This window comes from Xiphophorus couchianus, chromosome 22 (genome assembly GCF_001444195.1).
Source record: "Xiphophorus couchianus chromosome 22, X_couchianus-1.0, whole genome shotgun sequence".
Taxonomy (NCBI): Eukaryota; Metazoa; Chordata; class Actinopteri; order Cyprinodontiformes; family Poeciliidae; genus Xiphophorus; species Xiphophorus couchianus.
Genome location: NC_040249.1, coordinates 25,284,061 through 25,299,106, shown reverse-complemented (window position 1 = coordinate 25,299,106; position 15,046 = coordinate 25,284,061). Strand labels below are relative to the sequence as shown.

The following is a 15,046-nucleotide window of genomic DNA, read 5'->3' as shown; positions in this document are numbered from 1 at the left end:
TTTATAAAATGAGCCAGTTTTTACTTCCGGTTGATGGATTCCGAGGCTTTTCGATGTTACCGGATGTAGTTCGCAGCTTTGTTTTCTAGTTTATCATTAATGAAATGTTTTGAGTTTATGTAGCACTGCGATGTTAATCTGGCGAGATAATATTCAGATTGTTAAAGATTTCTCTGTTCTAAACAGAAACAGTGACCGTCAGCTTGGTTTTATTCTGAAAAGCCCAGCCGGAAGTGTGTTGGCAGCAGCGTCGTCAGCTTGCTGATGATGACATCATGGAGGTCCGTCTCTGTCTGCGACATGACTCCTTCAGCCGGAGACGCTCCGCCTAAACCCGCTTCAGTCGGTGAGAAGGAGCCGCTGGTTCTGGTTCTGGTTCCGGTTCCGGTCCGGTCCGGCGTTACTGGGTCACAGCGAGCTGCTGGCAGAACAGACCGAGGACGGACTGACCTGTTGGAGCCGGAGAATTAAACCCAGAGTAACCGGAACCATGCTGGCCCGGTTCGGCTGATGTTCTGTGAGTGAAGCTGCAGTTCGGATCAATCAGACCCAATTAGTCTCATTTTTCATTCATAATTAGCGCCATTCTGATCAGTTAATTCTGTGCATCAATAACTGATTTAATTTGATGCTAATCAGAGGAAACTGATCCAGGAATCATTAAATATTAAAATAACTGATCAATAAGAAGAGATCGATTTATTATCTCACCATTAATTATCATCCAACATGTTTTTCTTTATTTCATCCTAATTTATTTCTGTCTTTAGTTCATGTTGATCTGGTTTAATCTCTGGAAACCTTCAGGTTTGTCTGCATGGTGGTGGCTCATCATGCTGTGGGCCTGGGCTCTGATTCAGGTTCTGAACAGAAACTCAGTGTGAACAGAGAGATTCTTTCCTGAAAGAACTACTGTCCCAGATAGCACATGATGTTAAATCAACGTTGAAAAATAGTTAGAATCGTTGATTTTTGGTTGAAGACGACAAATGACGGTGGATCAACCATCAAACAACCATCCACCTCTAGCCAAGTAACCAGTGTTGAAACTGTGTCATTGAATCAATGTTGTTTTGTGGTTGAAATCTAATGACTGAAATGCCGATGTCTGATCAACATCTGATCAATATTGAATCAATGTCAGCTGTTTTGCCTCACCCCTTCCCCTCCTCTCCTCCTCATCAGAGCTCTGGGTCAGAGCATTTTATTACTGAGCGGGGGTTATCACATTTAAATTAAGCACTGTAGAGGATAGTGGGTGCTGATTCCTTTCTGTACATTTTCTTACTTGTTCATAACAATTCTCACTGACTGTGTGTGTGTGATATATTGACACAAAAACATCTACAACTTACTAAAAGGAGTGGAGCGGTCCACCCCCACCGTTTACATGAGTGGGATAGCCCAACCACACAGCTGCTTCGCTGTTGGCTTGTTGGAATATATGTTAATTCAATGTTGAATTACCATCACAAAGGTTGCATGTTTGGTTGAGGTTGACAACTGATGGTGGATCAACTATAAAACAACCATTCAATTCTAGCCAATTAACATCCATTGATTGAAATGCCAAAATTGAATCCAGTGTTTTTCAGCACCGGCACCAGGCACACTGCCCTGCAAGTTTTAGGCATTTCCCTAATTCAGCACACATGATTTTAATTGACATCTGATTAACAGGGTTTTGCTGAACTGAAAACACGCAGGTCAGTTTGATTGAGGACAAGGTTTGGGAAAGAACTACCCAGATAGCACACGATGTTAATTCAATGTTGAATTATTATCACAAAGGTTTCATGTATGTTTGAGGTCGACAACTGATGGTGGATCAACTATAAAACAACCATTCAATTCTAGCCAATTAACTAATGTTGAAACTGTGTCATTAAATCAATGATGGTTTGTGGTTAACATCAAATAAATGAAACGTCGAGTCCAGTGTGTTTCAGCACTGGTCCTCCAGGCACTACAAGTTTTAGGCATTTCCCTAATTCAGCACACATGATATTAATTGACATCTGATTAACAGGGTTTTGCTGAACTGAAAACACGCAGGTCAGTTTGATTGAGGACAAGATTTGGGGAAGAACTAGTAATCTAAATGTTCTAAAAGTGGAGGGGTGTTTATTACACCCCTCCACTTCACTCTCACATTCTAACCCCCAACCCCTCTCCCTCCACCCTTCACCTCTCACCTGGCTTGTCTACCCCTCAACCTCCCTCCCCCTTTCTACTCTCCTCCTCTCCTCCTTTGACTCCGGGTGAAACTACTTTTATTTTTTGTGAGGGTTACTCACATTATAATTTAAGTAGTATGTGTTGGTAACATTGGGTTGTAATTCTGTCCTGTACATCTTCTTACTTGTCTGTAAATGTTATGACTGACTATGTATGTGTGATATGTTGACACAAAAACACATAGAAGTCACTAAAAGGAGTTAGGTGGTCCACCTCCCCCATTTCATGACTGGTATGTCCCAACCACATAGCCCCTTTGCAGCAGGATTGGTGCAACCTGTTTCTGAATTTAATTATTCAACCCCCAGCACTTTTGTGGTAAGTGTGGCCAATCTACCTTGATCTTAACCTATTTATTATAAACCAACTGCATTGTGTTGCGCTTAACTTGCAGCTTGGTAGGGAAATAAGCAGTGATGGCATAATTATGTTGAAAAACTAACTTTAAATCAGATTTTGATAACACTAAAGTTGGGTTGTACACTTTGTGAGGTCTCAGGATGCTTGGTCCTGCTATAGTGAGGCATTTGCTTATGCTGGTATTTTAAAATGAACAGTAACTTTCGCATTATAATAATTGCCTTTCTTGATATGGATCTAATTGTACAAATATGTTTCAGCTTGTTTCATCTTGCATATTAAAATGCAGCATTTTATTCTGAATCTCTTCATCTCCTTTTTTTATTTTTCCAGCTATATTTAAATATAACAGCTTTAAAGAAAGAAGACAATTGTAGGTAAACAGGTGCAGTTTGTCTACATTAGAGTAAAGCACCACCACACTCTTTAAGATGTCGGCTTCTTCTCGGGCTAAAAGACGTAGAGTTAACAAATTATTGAAAGAGACAGAGCAGCAAATCCTCACCGAGTATAAGTTAATAGTTAATGCTAATCCAAGGAAGAAACAGGAGAAATATCATGTTGCAGCCTCATGTCAGTGCAGGTTGGATGTACTACCTTTTCAAGATATTTCAGACTTGCCACTAAACAGACGACTAACTATCAGTGCTGTGAATGAAAATACTGACTTGCCAGGTGAAGCACATTTTGAAAGTATAGTGGAGGATGAGCTTGACAGTGATGACAATAATGATTTGCTCAGGATAAGTTTAAAGTATTGGGCAACATCCTATTCAATCTCTCTGGTTGCACTGTCATCTTTGCTCTCTATTTTGACAATGTTTCACCCTACCCTACCAAAAGATGGGAGAACATTGCTTGGAACACCCAGAAATGTGCCCATCACTACAATTCAAGGGGGAGATTATTATCATTTTGGAATAGTCAAAGGGGTGCTTTCACGGTTGGCATGTTTGTGTGTACCATCAACTATGACTACTATTAATATCCAGTTTAATATAGATGGCTTACCTTTATTTAAAAGTTCCAAACTTCAGTTTTGGCCCATACTTGGATGTCTGACATGTGACTACACAAAGTCCCCATTTGTTGTAGGCATTTTTTGTGGTCTAAGCAAGCCAGTGAGTGTTTTTGAGTACCTGGCTCAGTTTGTCAAAGATCTTCAGAATGTATTGTGTAATGGCATTATTTATAATGGTAAGCAATTTAATGTAGAAATTTCTGCCTTTATTTGTGATGCGCCGGCAAGAGCTTATATTAAGCAGGTCAAAGGATTCAATGGCTATTCAGGTTGTGACAAATGCTTTCAGGAGGGTGTATGGATGAATAAAATGACATTTCCTGAAACAAAGCATAAACTTAGGACAGACTCCAGTTTCTCTGACATGGTTGATGAGGAACATCACATTGGAAAGAGCCCTTTATCTGGTTTAGTTAAGATGGTTTCTATGTTTCCACCAGATTACATGCATGTCTGTTGTCTCGGAGTTACAAGGAAAATGCTTCATATATGGTTAAAGGGGAAACATTTAGCAACAAAGTTTCCTTCCCAAACTGCAGCAGGCATTTCAGATAAACTCCTAAAGCTACGTTTCTACACGCCTTCTGAGTTTAACCGTAAACCAAGGGGACTGTCGGAGATAGATCGGTGGAAAGCTACTGAGTTCCGATCCTTCATGTTATATTGGGGTCCTGTTGTTTTGAAGGATTCACTCCCCAGTGAGCTGTATGACAATTTTATGTTGTTTTCCGTTGGAATGTACATGTTGCTGTCCCCTAGTATATCTGAGGAAATGTTAGCCTTTGCACAAAAGTTGATGGTTGCTTTTGTTGTACACTTTGGGGAATTATATGGAAAAGATGAAATTGTGTACAATATACACCAGCTTACTCATTTGGCTGAAGAATACAGGAGGTTCGGCAATCTAGATAATATATCAGGATTTCCTTTTGAGAATTGTCTTGGTCAAATTAAGCATCTTCTACGCAAGCCACATCAGACACTACAACAGGTAGTTAAAAGGTTGTCTGAAACCTCACATGTTGGACCCACATGTTCTAGAGATTATCCAAAGTTGCTTAACATCCACATTGATGGTCCAGTCCCCACACAGTTTATTTCTTCACAACAGTACAGGAAGGTCTCCACTCATCGGTTTACTTTGTCCACAAAGAAAGGAGACAATTGTGTTGAAGTTGGAGATGGATTTGCATTAATAGAGAATATTATTAAGTCAGAAGAGGATACATATATAATCGTCAGAATGTACGGACACAAACAGCCATATTACATGTATCCCTGTGAATCATCATACATTGGCACATACAAAGTCAGTGGCTTGAAAGAAAATATAGGGGTAGTTGGACTGGCCTCTATCAAGCGCAAATGCCTTCTCTGTCCAGACATGGATGGTGCCATTGTAATACCACTACTTCATTTAGCATAGTCATGCTGCCCTGCCAAAGTGCAGTATCTGTAACTGAGATGTATATCATGGCATAAATTACCTAAAAATAACATTTATCTAATTCTTACCTGTGCAAATAACATGTTTGACTGGCCAAAAACTACAATGTCTGTAGTGCACTTTGGCTTTGAAGAGTGAAATGGGGATGACCTGTAAGGAGATATCATGAGTAGTTCTCATTTCATCCCTAGCCCTTCGAAGATGAGTAGAGAGGCACTGTGGTCAGTTGTACAGTTCCCAAATGGTGGGACAGCAGTAGTTCTAGAGAGCTGGTTTAAAGCTGAGGAACAGACGCTGTTATGGCCCCCAAAACACATAACACTCAAGAAAGCCCTTCGAGACGGAATGCAACCAGACGACAAATGGATCACCTATACGGATGTACGAGTCCTCATTACGTGTGGTGAGTAACTGGTGCAACACATGCACAGCTGTTCTACACAGTCGTGCTGTCATGTTATAGATAAATCAGCTCAATATTTTCTTCTTTTCAAGTATGTTTATCTATTGGGACATGACATTACAGATGCAAAAGTTTGTTTAGGAGGCTACATTAAACCAAGTAAACAATATATATAATTATAATAAAGCGCTGGTACCTCAGAGGTCCAGCTGAGATGTTTTGTGTATGTAAAATCAGAGAAGACAAATGTGAGGAGGCAAATAGTGATTGGCCAGAATGAGATGATGTATGATAGTAGCGCTTCACACAGGTGTGATTGTTCTGTTTTTTGGGAGTTGGGAAGGAGCTGTTAGGGTAGTTCTGCACTGGACTGCAGACATGCAAATTGGCATTTACCCTCTGCTCTTTACAGAGACCCTTGATGAGGCGAAAAAACGAGAGACAAAATATAACACCACAATGTGTCCAACATCTGAAATTGAATCTCATGATGAAGGAGCTATCCGCCAAAAAAGAATATCCAGGTACATTACTAACTTTATCACAGTGATAACTTTCCCTAGGGCGTTGCAACTAGAAAATAACAACCACTGCTAAAAGGATGGCTCAAAGTGGCCAGAGTGTCCATGTATTCAGACGGTAGCCTTGACTAATAAGTGTAGTATCTTAACTACAGTTGTAATATTCATATAGTGTATTATCATAATGTTTTGTAGGCCAAATCAGCAGTTTATGCATTCTGATTCTGAAGACCATCAGAGTAGCAGTGCAAAAAGAAAGCGTTTTGCCAAACCACCTGATGTTGGATGTCCAGGTATTGTTTCCTTTATATTGACACTATGCTCACTTCTACACAGTCAAAAAAGAAATTACATATAACAGTGTACCAATAAAAGGACATTTTAATTTGATTGAAATTGTGTTTCTTGCTGAAATTGTGTATAGTTTTAGCACTTAGAGCTAAAACTAATTGTGTATAGTTTTAGCTCTTAATTATTTCCTATTTTTCTTAGTAGATCTTGTTGCTAGCAACTACCAACAATCACTAGCTGATGAAGTTCTTAATGGTGAGTCGTCAAGCAGTCTCATAAGACTGTGATGTCAAAGCAATGCTTTAAATATAGAGCAGTCAGCTGAATATAAGTCTCACATTTTCTCATATGGAAGGTTACAGTAATAACCTCACTGCTTTGTGTATTTCCTACTTTGTGTTCAAGCTGAGATGCCAGGTTTTGCTACAGCCCACTGTGTCCAGTACCACAAGTTGCAGAATCCACAGCGACAAAGTGCAAGTATTGGTATGATACTGTACTCTTTCAGTAATAGTGATGGGTATCTTAGTGATTCTGGCTAATTAGTTAGTTTGATCAAACATTTAGATTATGTATCTTGTGTTTACACTTGTAAACTATTGCGAAATGTAACTATATCTACAGGGTTGTCTGGATGCAGCTCAAGGCAGTATAACCATCGCCCTGGTCTCTCACAATGTGCACAAAATAGGCTGCCATTGGATATATCACAGAGTAACCCACTTTACTACATACATATACAGTGATCTGTGTTGACTAATGAATTCACTTTAGCTAAGTTTTTGCATTTCTTATTCACTTAAAAGCAAACTCCGACCTGAATGATGTATTGGATTCAGCGCCTAATCAAGGTTTCGAAGGTATCAAGACAGTCATCCAACATTTGTAGACATTTTGTGATCTGAATGTGTGAGGTTGTGTCTATATTTGAACTGTGGTCATTGCTCACATCTGTGTGAGCAATGACACCAACTCTTTAAATGCTTTGACACTTATGCATTATTTTTTAAAGGCAAACATAACACAAAGCCCTGACAGTATTTTCTTTTTGCCATTGTGATCTTGTGTATTCCACTCATCAGAGTTCTCTCCTGATTAGATGCAGAAATGTCCTTATCTATAAAAGATCTGTAGGAAACATTTCACACCTAAAGAAAGTCGGTGTCATTTTGACACCTAACCTTTAAACTTCTGTGCATGAATATTTGTGTTTTGCAGATGCAACCACACAAAGGGCCAGCAATAATGGGCAGCTTTTGAGAGGCAAGTCTATTGGACATAATGTATTTGTAATGTGTCATTTTCAGGTTATTTTGATGTTGCACTTAAAGATTCTTAATGTTCTCCTGAAGACCTCGCTATCCATAAGATGACATCGATGCTTGCTGAAGCTCTTGTGATTGTGAAGGATCTATCCAGAGATGTCCAATTCATTAAGAACAATTTGGCTCAGAGTAACATTACACCAGGTAGCACACAAGGACCAGCAAACCTTGTACTCCCCTTCCAGCTGCCAATTGAAAGTGAAGAAGATTTCAGTAAAGCAGAGTCATTACTGATTGAAGAGACAGTGCGTCAAAAGATGGTAATTCATTTGAAAGACTGATCAGCATCAATGTAGATTATGTCAGTGTGAGTCTTTTTCTAAGGGCAAAATGTTAGCTCTTTAGCTACTTGAACACAAATTGTAATCTACAAGTTCTGAACATGTCACAGAGCTTGTAGATGTGCTATTTATGAAACATTTTGCAATTATTCACATAGATGATTTAAATTTTGACCTAACCCAAATTGGGACCAGGATGGTTAATAACGCTAATATCCATGACCATGAATGAACACTATGGAGTGGAATATCAGTGCATAAGCATAAATACAGTATCAAAACAAGGTTATGTCTCTGCTGTGTTTTTAATTTACATGATATAATGCTGCTGTGTAATGCTATGCCTTCATGTACTTGTCTCTGATGTAGATTGCTCGACTGGCTCTAGTAGGAGGCACCAATTCAGCCAACATGATAAGAAGAATGTTGATAACTTGTATGAGAAATGCCCTGGCAAGTCAGTTCAACTGGGCTGGGAAGAAACATAGGCATTCCCAGAGTAAAAAGCCATTCAAGGACACAATCCTGCAAGAGTGCATATTAGGTGAGCTTCCTCTACTGGAAAAGGGCTTTGAATTTTAATTGTAGGAAATGAGACTGTTGGTGAATCAGAATCTAAACAAAGTGAGGGTAGGGGATAATAAGAAATTTTATGTGAGATACCCTCTATCGTAATGATGTTCTTTTGTGTCTTTCAGTTGCTGCTCGTCAATTCGAACCAGGCCTAACTGATCAAAATTACAGCGAAACAGTAAAGAAATGGTTTCACTATGCACCAGACCGGGAGGGAGGCATTGAAAGGCAACCAAAGGGACGGCCAGAAGACTGAAATTAAATAAAATATTTAAGCACTGCCATGGTATTTTTATGTGGTTTATTTCAGGATGATGGTTATGATGGTTGAATAAACATTGATTGAATGCAGAATCAACACAAATGTGCGTGCAGAACCACGTTCAGATGAAGGTTGAATCAACGTTGATTCCTAACCTATTCAATGTAGAATCAACGGAAATATGTGTGCAGAACCACAGTCAGATGATGGTTGACTCAACATTGATATAATGTAGAATCAACATTGATTCATAACTGATTCAATGTACTATCAACACAAATATGCATACAAGTTGACATACAGATGATGGTTGAATCAACATTGATATAATGTCAGTTATGGTTGAAACCCTAACGTTGATTCAACATACAAGTCACCGACCACTTTCAATGTTGTTTCAATGTCAGCGTTCAACGTTGATTCAATGTTTCTGGCTGACATTGATTCAATGTTGTTTCAATCATTCTGTGCTATCTGGGGTAGTTTAAAGTTCTGATCCGTTTGTTCACCAGAACTCATTAAGGTCTCGGCCCACAGCATCACTCCGCCCTCAGGTCTTTTCTGACTCCAGGAATGAAAACGTTCTGCGCTGAATGTACAGATTCTTGGCAAAGATTGATCTGATTCTCTGAACAGAGTCCTGATCCTGAACAGGTTCCTGAATCAGTTCAGATTTCTGATTCTAGTTAGTTAACATTTCTAAATAGATTCCTGAATCTGATCAAATTCAGGAATCTGAACGTCTAGACTTTTGATTCCTGATCTGTTACTGAACAGATTCCTCATTCACTGAACAGATTCCTGATCTGGATCTGATCCGTCCTTCAGGTTCTGCTGATCCGAGGTTCTTCATTCGATTGTTTTGGCCTGAAAGCTGAACACAGAAACGAAACGCTGACCTGCTTTTAGTGATTCTGTGTCGGCCGTCGTCAGGCTGCTGCTGAGGACGAGAGAGGAAAAGAAAAACTACAAATAAAGAATCAGAAAAACTATTCACTGAACAGATTCCTCATTCACTGAACAGATTCAGTTGGGGATTAAACTAATCCGACCTTGGTGAACCGACCCTGATCCAACACTTCATGTGAATTGGATCTGATCTTAGAATCAGTACCGGCCAAAACCAGAACCAGCAGGTCAGGTTCTTTAAGGAGGTCGGATGGAGAACTGCAGCCGGTTTAGTTCCAACCAGAACCAGAACTGCTGCTAGATTTACTGCTTGAAACAAACGATGCAGCGATAAATCAGTAGATGTTTTTAATTTTGTGTAATTCAGGAGTAAACGTTCTTATTCCCTAATCTTAATCTCGGTTAAGAAAGGTCTGGAAGTCGCTCCACGTTTCCAACTCAGTGAGTTTTCCTGATTCTGATTTTGCAGATGTATTAAAAATTCAATAAAATAAAAACAGTCAGTGATCGGCCAGAAAACGGCATCAGCTCCTCTAATCCTAACCAGAGTCAGTCAGGTCATCCTTAAAAAGCCTTAAAATGTCTTTAAATATGTAAGTTGGCCTTAAATACGTGAATCAGGTCTTAAATTGAATCGTGTCAGGACTGTTTTTATCTGGTGTGGAGTTTTTCTGTTGAAGACTTTTCTGTCAGGCAGTTTGAGTCATTTTCATCCGGTTCTGTAACTCAGTAAGTAGCTGCTAATGTACCTTTGCTAGCCCGCTAGCTTAATTTGCATCTATCATAAGTGCAAATTCATCCAAAGTTTGATGGATGATGTTAATTTTTGCCACTGACTCACTTCTGTTCCCAACCTATAAAAGGATCCTCCATCATCCCTAATAGTTACTCTTTATTTGGTCTTAAATTTCATTATAAAGGTCTTAAATAAATGGCTACTTTAGACTTTTATCCAGGCTTCCTCAGTGTAGCAGGTAGAGGATGAACGTCTGGTTGCACCTGTTTGGCTCAGTTTCTGTCATTATTGAGATGAGCAGAAAACTTCAGTCCCTAATGAACCTTCAGCTGTCAAAGGGAGGAAGTTGAACGTTCGGTATGAAACGTGACGGTACCAACAGGTTCTCTTCCTGTTCTTCAGGAGTGGAGAGATGCAGCAGAAGTTGTGCTCCAGAGGTTCTGGCTCCTTCCTGTTGGAGAGGAACGGCCAGGCCTGCGGCGCCTTCCCGGACTCCGTCACTTCCTGTGAGCTCCCGTTCCGATGCCCCCGATGCGGCGAGCAGCAGCGGTTCCGCAGCCTGGCCTCGCTGCGGGCCCACCTGGAGTACCGCCACTCCTACCGCTCTCCGGACGTGGTGTCTGGAGACTTCAGCATCACGGGGTCGCACCCCGACCCGCTGGCAGCCGCCATCGCCTGGCAGGACGCCAGCCTCCCGGCCCGCAGGGGGCAGCACGGCGCCGCGCGGCCGCCTCACGTCCGCTCCCTCAGCGACAGCAGAGACAGCGGCTACCTGCACTCCTACGGCGCGGTGAGGAGGCGCACCCAGAGCGTCGGCGTGGGGACGCAGGAGGAAGAGGTGGATGATGAAGATACAGGAGAGGAAGAGGAGGATGGAGAGGAAGCAGAAGAGACCAGAGACGAGTCCGAAGTCAAACATTCAGACTCAGGACGCCTCCGTCATCTCCGGTTCCCTCCGGCGTCCCCGGACCCGGACCTGAACCCGAACCTGGACCTGGTTGGTGAGTTTCTCCTCCAGTGCGTCTCCTCGTCCACCGGCAGGAAGTTAACGTCTCTTCTTCGCCGTCTCCACCAGCGCAGAGCTCCTACTGCGGCCGGGAGACGGCGGCGGCCTCGGCGGCGGTGCGGCGGCGGCTGGCCGGCATCCTGCGGGCCGCCGACGGCACCATGCAGCGGCGCCTGGCCAAGGTCAGCACGGAGCTGGCCCGGACCGACACCGAGCTGCTGTGTGAGCGCGCCCACTCGCAGCACCTGGCCCAGGAGCGGCAGCAGGTGGCGGAGCGGGAGCGCTCGCTCAGCCGGCAGGTGGACGTGGCCGTCATGGTGATCGCCGCCCTGAGGGAGCAGCTCAACGCCTCCGAGAGCGAGCTGGAGCGCCGGGAGAGGTAGGGACCGGCCGGGTCCGACCGGAGCGGGTCACAGCGACCGGCCTCCGGGTTGACCTCCTGCTGGTTTCCTCCAGGGAGGTTCTGACCATCCAGAGGTTCCTGGAGGCCGCGGCCCGCCAGGAGACCAGCGGGAAAGTCCGGATCCAGCGCTTCATCGAGAACCTGCTGGGTCGGATCGCGCTGGCGGAGAGGCTGGTGGAGTATTACCAGGTGAACGGCGAGCGCCACAAGGTACAGCAGCACCCCCTGGTGGAGGGGCGACTCTGGCTTGATTTCAGATCAGTTTTGTTTTTCCTGCTTTAGTTTTTCTGATTCTTTATTTGTAGTTTTTCTTTTCCTCTCTCGTCCTCAGCAGCAGCCTGACGACGGCCGACACAGAATCACTAAAAGCAGGTCAGCGTTTCGTTTCTGTGTTCAGCTTTCAGGCCAAAACAATCGAATGAAGAACCTCGGATCAGCAGAACCTGAAGGACGGATCAGATCCGTTTTAATCTGGAGAAACATAAACTAAACACTTTCCTCCTCTGGACCCAGACCATGATGGAGCCACCGCCGTGCCTCATGGTTGGGTCAGTTGGTTCTGCTGGTTCCTGGTCGGAGGGAGGTTCTGAATCGTCTCCTGACCCAGTAACCGTCTCTGATTTTTCCAGGTCTGCCGGGGATCAGCTGTTCTCCGGTCTCCATGACAACAGGACTCAGTCGTCCTGCCGGTTCGGCGGCGGGCCGCCGGGCTCCAAAGCGGGTCCGGACCGGGACCGGGAGCGCCAGGAACGCCTGGCCCAGTCCTCCAGGCTGTTCTGCCGGCCGGAGCACAGAGACGACATCTGGAACCAGCAGCGGCGCCGGTCCACTGGGTACGAGGCCTAGAACTGTGGAGACGGCCCAGACAGACGGGCCTGAACAGAACCTCAGCAGAACCGGCTTCCCTTGGTTCCTGTAGGCGCTGAATCGAATTCTGCTGGTACCTTTTAGTTCTGGATGTTTGTCTGCTGAGGTGAAGTGGACCAGAAAACAACCCGGTTCTGATCGTTAGCAGAACCAACAGAAGTACCAACCGGACCAGGCTAAATGTACCAGCTGTGTTCGGTTCCGGATCAAACCTCTACAGGGCGGTTCTGGTTCTTCATACATCAGCACAAACCGATCGGGTCAGAACCAAAGTATTTATTAATCAGAAACTCTCCATGTCCTCGGGTTGAACCTTTTCATTCTGACCCGGTTCTGCAGAACCTCCAGGAGTTCAGGCAGCAGAACTTCCTGGTGGATTTCTCTGGGCTTGGTTGCTTTTTCTGTCCTGTTTTCAACAGTTTCCAGGTTCTGATCCAGGTTCTGATCCAGGTTCTTCTGGACCTTAAAGATGTGAATCAACATCCTGAGCAAATATTTTCTGTCCAACAACAGATGTTGACCCGGTCCTCATCACAGCGTTGGTGTTCAGCTGGTTCTGATGGTCCGATCGTAACCACCGTGTGAAAAATGGGTTTAAATGATGTAGAACCCAACAGAACCGGAAGAGAAGGTTTGTGTTCTGAACCAGCCGATCCTGATTGGTGGAAAATGTTCCGGATGTTTCCTTCATTCAGGTTCTGGTTCTGATTTATTAAATGTTCTGTAAATAAAACGACTCAATAAGCTGGAAGACGACGGACAAAAACACCGAATCCTGACAAGTTTCCCTCCATTTTCTCTCCTGTTGCAGTGGAGTCAGCAGGTGGACGGGTCACCTGACGGGTCACCTGACGGGTCACCTGACGGGTCACCTGACGGGTCACCTGGACGGGTCACCTGATGGGTCACCTGGACGGGTCACCTGACGGGTCACCTGACTGGTCACCTGATGGGTCACCTGGACGGGTCACCTGATGGGTCACCTGGACGGGTCACCTGACGGGTCACCTGACGGGTCACCTGGACGGGTCACCTGGACGGGTCACCTGACCATCGCAGGGCCACACAGAGAGTCTCTCTCACCGAGGGAGAATTTAAAGAACCCAGTTAACCTGACGTGTTTCTGTACTGGGAGGAAACCGGAGAACCAGAGAACCCAGCATGGAGACTCCATGCAGAAAGACCCCATCGGGAATTGAACCCGGGACCTTCAAGGCAACAGTGCTACCCACTGCACCACTGTGCGGCCCCCAGCTTCCCCCCCCACTTATTTCTGCTCTATTTTCTGGTGGAAAATCTTAATGCACTGAAAAAAGACAAACTTATTACAAGGAGGGAAAAATGGTTTGTTACCAGTGGAATAATCGACCACTAGTCATTTCTCACTGGTTAGTTTGGTCTTATTTCAAATGTATGAAGATATTTACACTAAAATCTAAACTAAAATACTTGGTAAGATTTGGTGTTTTTGCAGTGTGAAATAATGTTGAGAAAATTTTCACCAACAAACTGAAATTTCCAGATTAATTTAAATTATTGGATTTTTACTGATTTGGAAAATTTGTAAATTTGCAAGAAAAAAAAGATTAAAAAGCAAAAATATACAACATTTATAAACTAGAATAATCTAGTTCATAAAGATTATTAATAGTCACAGAATAATCTGACTATTTTTAATGGCTGTAATTTTCAGAAGGTGATGATGTCCTAATCTAAAATCAGACGTTTCTGCCTCGTAATCAATTTAAATTTTTAATTTTCTCATTAATTTCCAACTTTTCACACCAGTTTTTATTTCTTGTAAATATGTGAAGCTAATTTATAAATTTCAGATTTTGTGGTGTAAATTTTCTTCGATCTAAAATCGCCCTGATGCTTGGCCAGACGCTCGTCCTGACGGTGGTTTAGTGGTCGCCATGGTAACCCCTGACCTCTGACCTGTCCTGTAATGGAGGTTTTAGTTTTTCTAGAACGCTGTTGAATGTTTGGTGGAAGGTAGAAACCCGTCGTGTCCAGCCTCCGTGGTAAAGCATGCTGTAGCTGCTGGTGTCTCTATATCCTGCTGTGTGTTTTCTAGCAGACTAACTTTATTTTGGCGGTCTGAGCAGGAAGTTGCACTTTGCTGGTTGTTTTCAGGCCAGGAGATGAATGTAGCCGACAATCAGCTCCCCAAACGGGTCGCTGACCGGGTCTGTTCTGAGAGGCCGCTGGGTTTCCATGTTGTGTTCGTGTCGCGTGTTCTTCCCTCGGCCCGGTTCGGTCCGTTTGGACCCAGCTGGGAGGAGTAATCTCTAGTTTGGTGCCTTCGCTCCAGAACTCTGTAGTCTGTGAAACACTGTGAGGAGCTGCAGTCTCTGTCCTGTCATGATGTTCGATGGATTAAAGAACAAACATGAGACCAAA

At 43.5% G+C, this 15,046-nt stretch overlaps 2 protein-coding genes across 7 annotated transcripts in view; one reads left to right on the top strand and one right to left on the bottom strand.

The window, feature by feature from the left end:
• The window catches only part of LOC114137871 (neoverrucotoxin subunit alpha-like), an 11,706-nt gene extending 5,077 nt beyond the window's left edge, over positions 1-6,629 (bottom strand). The window contains exons 1-2 of the mRNA XM_028006704.1: positions 6,620-6,629; positions 5,465-5,477 (exon numbers count right to left, since the gene is read on the bottom strand). Of these exons, the coding sequence (XP_027862505.1) occupies positions 5,465-5,477; positions 6,620-6,629 (23 nt within the window). The remainder of the gene's footprint in view (positions 1-5,464; positions 5,478-6,619) is intronic.
• On the top strand, positions 31-15,046 carry znf365 (zinc finger protein 365). Of its 6 annotated transcripts, none has more exons than XM_028007068.1 (6): positions 31-346; positions 10,770-11,368; positions 11,443-11,752; positions 11,830-11,986; positions 12,108-12,148; positions 12,406-15,046. In XM_028007068.1, exons 2-6 carry the CDS (start codon positions 10,780-10,782, stop codon positions 12,620-12,622), a joined length of 1,314 nt encoding a protein of 437 aa, XP_027862869.1. In that variant the 5' UTR covers positions 31-346; positions 10,770-10,779; the 3' UTR covers positions 12,623-15,046. The 6 variants fall into 6 exon arrangements, 4 of the variants coding, with proteins under 4 accessions (XP_027862869.1, XP_027862868.1, XP_027862867.1 ...); XM_028007067.1 differs by having other exon boundaries at positions 32-517; XR_003594143.1 differs by lacking the exon at positions 31-346 and adding an exon at positions 9,714-10,072 and having other exon boundaries at positions 12,108-12,324; positions 12,406-12,517.